Genomic DNA, 5,916 nt, shown 5'->3' on the forward strand with positions numbered 1-5,916 from the left:
ACCATCCCAATAGGAGTATGATCAATCCATCCTGGGCCCGACCAGGATACCCCGGCAGAACCCATGGGGTAATGGAGTACAGCTCAGAACAGGGACAATCAAGTGGTGAGACTCAAGGTAGACCCAGCCTCTGGGCTAAGGAGTCCCCACCTGCTGGACTACTTGGGGCTTCAACCACTCAGACCTCAGTCAGCTTGCCCAAGACCAGAAAGGGACAGTGACACAGTGACCTGCACCAGAGAAGCTCCCATGAGGCTCGGGTTAGTCACACCAAAGACCAGATTCAACAACATCAGAGCAAAATCCAGCAAGCCCCACAAAGCGTGCACCCAAATGTTTCTGTGTGTGAGTGTGTGTGGTTGTGTGTGTGTTTGTGTGTGTGTGTGTGTGTGTGTGTGTGTGTGTGTGTGTGTGTGTGTGCAATTCCATGGTACATCATCTGTATATTGCATTGTGTACCCACCACCCAAAGTCAAATCTTCTTTTGTCACCATATATTTAACCCCTTTGACCTTTTACCACCTCCCACCGCTTTCCCTCTGGGGGATTGTGAAAATTAATAGTTGTTCTCTCTTACCTCTTCTCTCCCTCCTTGCAGGGCAAAGACCTGATAGCTATTCTCTCCTCTCCTGGAGAAGTGCCTCACTGGCAGCGCCCAGCTAGCTCCAGCCCCTCCTCTCCTCTCTTGACTCTTTCTCTCTTTTCTCCCCTCCTCTCTTCTAAAATAAATAAATGAGAATAAATTTTTAAAAGTGCATTTGTAATAATAAAGGGTGTTTCCCTATGGATCCATCCTTCTCCTTCTCCAGTGAGCGGGAAGCAGCCAATTCATGAAACCTAAATTGTAAAACTTAGATCATGGAAAATGAGAAACTTGAGAATCATAGCCTGCTGTGAAATTTGCAAGGTTCAGAGGACAAATTTACCCCTCTCTCTTTCTCAATCATTGGTCCTTCAAGTGTGGCAAGTATTCTTTTCTTGGGGGGAGAAATATGTGTGTAGCATTTAGTTCAAGAAACACAAAACCAAGGCTAATGTGTATGAATGTTCAGATTGTGCACTGATTGAGGATGTCACTTCTAAGGGAGCACATACTGACTTATTTGAGAGTAAGAAGGTGATTCTGAGACTCTTAGCTGGGTCTTACAGTAGACCCCAGATCCATCAGAGAGAGCCAAACCTTCAGAAATTCATACCAAATGAGTTCATGCATACACTCAGAAGAAGATACAATCATATACTTGCATGCACACACATGCACACACACTTGTATATGGCTGTGCCATGACCAAAATTCTCCCAGCATTCACTGAAGAGTTTTTCTCCCACACCCAGTTCACTGAGAGTCCTGATTCCTGATCCCCAGTCTCACTCTGATCAGATCCCACCTCATTAGGGATCTGATCAATGCCTTGGCATTTGCAGTGTGCATGAATGGACAAGAGTATGTAGTGAAGCCAGGTCAGCTGCCTGCCAGGGCTCTGGAAAAATCCTTGGACAGAGCTGTTCATATTGTATAATGATATACTAAGTTGTCATTTTTTATTTAAAAGGAAGGGGTACTCTTTAAGAATCTACCCAAAGGACAGTGGGCTATGTATAGCCATCCCTGCACAGATCTGTGTTCGAGTACTTGCTGAGCACTTATTGTGTTCTGTGGGGTCTCAGATAGAGACTTAAACTTTCTGATCCTCAGCTGTGTCACCTGTAAAATGGGTATGAACACAGTCCCCTTCCCATAGGTTTGTGAGCATTAAGGGAGGTGCGTGTGTAACGCTTTTAGCACAGAGCTGACACCAAATACTTGCTCAATAAATAATAGCTGTTACTATTATTATTATCATCATTCACGGTATAGTGTAAGGTTTCGCTTTATCTCACCCCAACTCTGAAGGATCTATTTCTAGCACAGTGGACAGATAGCCCGTCTGTTTCTTACTCTCTAATCCACCTTGCACCTTCTTTTCCTCCACCCCACTTCCATCCCTAGCACCGCCCCTCCAGGTTCCGCCCTCCCATTTGCTCCTCCCACTAGCCCTGCCCTGTGGCAGCTCTAGCTCAGCGTGGCAGGAAGCTCATGGTGTAGTTTCGTGGGATGGTGGCAAAGCCCACATGTTTCGGGGACACGTCGATATCCTTGGGTGACTGCGGGGACTTGAAGCGGAAGTTCTGCATGATGGTGGTGAGTAAGAGAAAGAGCTCCATTCTAGCCAGGCCTTCTCCAAAACAGTACCGCTTTCCTGGCGAGATAGGGTGGGAAGGGCGGAGGTGAGGCCTACTCTCACTGCCACCTCTTCCCTCTCCCCATCTCCAGCTGCATTCTCCCCGGGGAGGAGGGGACGGAATACCGTGGCCTGTAGACTTTCAGAGAAGTCTCTAATCCTGTCTGAGCCTCAGTTTCCCTTGTACATGGCATGGCGGTGAGCCATAGTAGGCTGTAGCAATGGGAATTTTAAACGACCCTTCCCCCTAAACATACACATATGGCTGCTGTGCTATCATCTCCTTAGGAGTCTGAAGAATTCAAGTGAACTTGGGCAAATCTCTGACTCACTCTGGGTCTTGATTTTTCCCATCTCTGAAGTAGGTACTATCACCCCTTTCCTTTTGCCTGAGTTTTGGTAGGTGTTAGTTAAGAGGGTTATAGTTGGTTGGCTGCAGGGTAGATAATAAGAGGGACTTGCAAACTGGAGAAAGCTACTAGGCTACATCTCAGAGAGGGGAGCTGGGATGAAGGAGGCCCCTGTTGGTGTGACGGGTGGCTTGCTAACAGACAGTGGTCTCTTACCAATGGAAAATGGCACAAAAGCATCATTCTTCTTAAACTGCCCTTTCTCATCTAGGAAATGCTGAGGGTTGAAATCTCCAGGTTTGGAGAAGAACTTGGGGTCTCTTAGCACGGAGCCCAGCATAGGAAACACTTCAGTGCCCTGGTGGGGAGGAGGAAGGATTGACAAGGTGAAGGGGGAATGGGTATGCAGAGAGTATATGGGGTCAGAGGGGGAATGTGGGTGCTCTGGGTAAGGAGAAATGGGAGTCAGGGTCCGCTCTGAGGGAGGAGCTTTGAGGGATGTGCCATTTCTGTCCCTGAGACAGGAATTTTGGGGAGTACGGGGTCTGTGTCTCCTGAAGCAGAAGCTTTGAGGTACATGCAGTTCATGTCACTCGAGGCAGGATGTTTGGGGACATGGGGTTCATATTCCCTGAGGTCTTGGGGAGACACAGGATTCAGGTGTCTCTGAGTGGGAAGGTTGAAGGGACATGTGATTGGGGAAGTCTTTGATTGAGGGAGGGGAACAAGGGCTGGGAAGCTTCTAAGGAGGATGGGGTGCTGGGTCACAAGGTGCAGGTTGGAGGTCCCTCTAGGCTGGGCAAGGGCAGTACCTTAGGGAGGAGAAAGTTCCGAAACTTGGTGTCCTTGGTGACTCTGCGGGCCAGGCCCATGGGGATCATGTCTCCGAATCTCTGGATCTCGTGGATCACCGCCTCTGTGTAGGGCATCTTGGCCCGGTCTTCAAACTTGGGCTGACGGTTTTTGCCAACCACCCGGTCAATCTCCTCATGGACCTTGGCTGTGGGATAAGGGGGAATATGTTTAGGTAGCTAGGGGTCTCTGGGCAGGAATGATAGCCCAAATAGGTACAACTGAATGGATATATGATCATTCGAAACAGAGGTGGGTCATAAGCATTGTTGGCACAGGGTCCTGTTAACCTGGTTGTGCCAGAATCATGGGGGAAGCTGCGAGGGAGGAGTCTTGGGGGATGGTCTGGAGCGGCAGGTAGTGGGCACTTGGTGGAGCTATTTAACAATCAGTTCAGATATTTTCAATATGTTAACAGCTGATGAAACTTGGCTGGTCCCTATTAGCTGAATATCATCACCCAGTCTCTGGATAGCAGGGTGTGTCTGAGGGCCCAGAAATTTGAGAGAGGTGGGGACATTGCTGCGGGCTCAGAGGAATTTTGAGGGTCTGTGGCCCTCACTTCCCCGCCCTCTGCAGCCTTACCCTCCACATCAGGGTGCTTCATGAGCATCAGGAAACCATAACGCAGGGTCGTGCTGACCGTCTCGGTGCCCGCAAAGAAAAGGTTCAGCGTGGTCATTACCAGGTTCTTCATGTGGAACTCAGAGTTGGGGTGCTTTTGCTCCTGCAGAGAGAGAGCTTCAGGCCAAGCCCACTCCCCCATGCTCTCAGGGCCCTTCTGGGGTTTTTCCTCTGGACCCACTTCTTATAGATCCGGACCAAAGGTGGGAAGAGGGACCCTAGTTCTGCCTGGCCTTTTCCAGGCTAGTGGCTCTACCCAAATGTTCTTCCCACACTCCTTATCCAGATGACTATCTGTTCTTTAATTACCCACTTAGTTGCTGCTTTTTAATTATAGAAATATTTAGAAATGAAGGAATAGAGACAGTGAGCGAGAGAGACCATGATGGAATGCATCAGAGAGCGTGGAAGAGAGACATTTTCTGAGGCACAGACCAGATTTTAAGCAACAGCATCCTATTCCTTCACTGAAAATCTTGAAGCTTACTATGGAGCATCCACTCCCTGATCCTTTCACCTTGAACTTCAGACTCCATAAAGCCCTTCCAGTTAGGAGTGGGGACCCTCCAATGTCACATAGTAAAGCAAGGTCACCTGTCCACACAGGTGTGTCTGATAACCAAGGAATGAAAGGTAAGAGCATGGTGGCTAAAAGCACCAGCCTTGGAGTCTGAGAGACCAGACGGAGCTAGGTGTGTGACCTCAGGCACGGCACTTATACTCTCTGGGCCTCATGTCCTCATTTGTAACATCGGAGTCATAGTAGAACCTTCTCCAAGAGCTGGTGTGAGTGTTAAATAGGTGAATACCGTAAAGTTCTTAAAATAGTGCCTGGTGCACGGCAGTGCTATAGATGTGCTTATTAGCATGATTTGCACACACAGGTCCTGCCCATGGGTAAAGGCTCAGTGGAGAGAACAGTGAATTATAATTGGGATTCTGAGGGTTATGATGGGGGTCATCTGAATGAGCCGCTGTAGTCCCCCATGCCCCCACCCCCCGCCTGGTTTTCCTCTGCTAGGCTTTGGTCTTCTTTGCCCTGGCTGCTGGCATGTACCTCCTGCATGCGGATGAGGAAGGAGTCAATAAAGTCCCGAGGGGAGTTGGGATCCAGTGTACGTTGGTTCTGCTCCACCTTCTTGGCTATAAAGTCCTCCAGCCCCTGGAGCTCCTTAAAGGCCTGCTGCTGTGGCCCCGGCAGGTGTTTCATCACTGAGGAGAACATCTCATAGAGCTGAGGGGGGAGAAGGAAAGGGAAGGACAGCTGTCGGTGGACGTCACCTGAAGGGAGTGGGGCCTGTCTCGGGGCAAAGGAGTCACCGGTAAAGGCACCTGTGCAGGTGTTTAGGTGTGTACATGGGGCTGGATGGAAACAGATATCTAAGCTTCCATGCAAAATCAGTGTGAGGGCTCCTGTCCCCGGATTTAGAGGAGATGGACTGAGACACATCCAGATATCCTTCCTTCCCTTTCTTTTTTTGTAAGGGGACTATCAGCTGAGATATCCAGGTATTGGAGACTGGGTATTGGGCCCCTGTCCTGAGTTCCTGTGCAACTGTTCAGCTGTCCAAGGGAGAAGGCTGGTTTTGAGGGGACCCTGGTTTGGAGGAGGATAGGAGCTTGGGGTACCTATGTTCCCGTAAGGGAGACGGTGGCTGGTTGTGCTAGGGCCACAGTAGAGCCAGGTTGGGATCAGTCACCTGCCCTGTAGATGTAGCTGTGAACTGGAAGCTTCCCAGCATCATGCGAAGCAGTGAAAGGAACTCTTTGTCCTCGTAGTCAAAGCGGTCCCCAAAGACAATAGAGCTGATGACATTGGAGACAGTTCGGCTCAGGAAGAAGGTGGGATCAATGAAGGCACCTGGGGG

General features: G+C 49.5%; 1 protein-coding gene across 1 annotated transcript in view; it reads right to left on the reverse strand.

Moving 5' to 3' along the window:
• Positions 1 to 1,801: 1,801 nt before the first annotated feature.
• LOC102246236 (cytochrome P450 2A13-like) overlaps positions 1,802 to 5,916 on the reverse strand; it is a 5,903-nt gene continuing 1,788 nt past the window's right edge. The window contains 6 exon segments of the mRNA XM_014541712.1: positions 1,802 to 2,240; positions 2,789 to 2,930; positions 3,385 to 3,572; positions 4,010 to 4,151; positions 5,106 to 5,282; positions 5,749 to 5,909. Of these exon segments, the coding sequence (XP_014397198.1) occupies positions 2,059 to 2,240; positions 2,789 to 2,930; positions 3,385 to 3,572; positions 4,010 to 4,151; positions 5,106 to 5,282; positions 5,749 to 5,909 (992 nt within the window). The 3' untranslated portion in view covers positions 1,802 to 2,058.

This window comes from Myotis brandtii, unplaced genomic scaffold, assembly GCF_000412655.1.
Source record: "Myotis brandtii unplaced genomic scaffold, ASM41265v1 scaffold277, whole genome shotgun sequence".
Taxonomy (NCBI): Eukaryota; Metazoa; Chordata; class Mammalia; order Chiroptera; family Vespertilionidae; genus Myotis; species Myotis brandtii.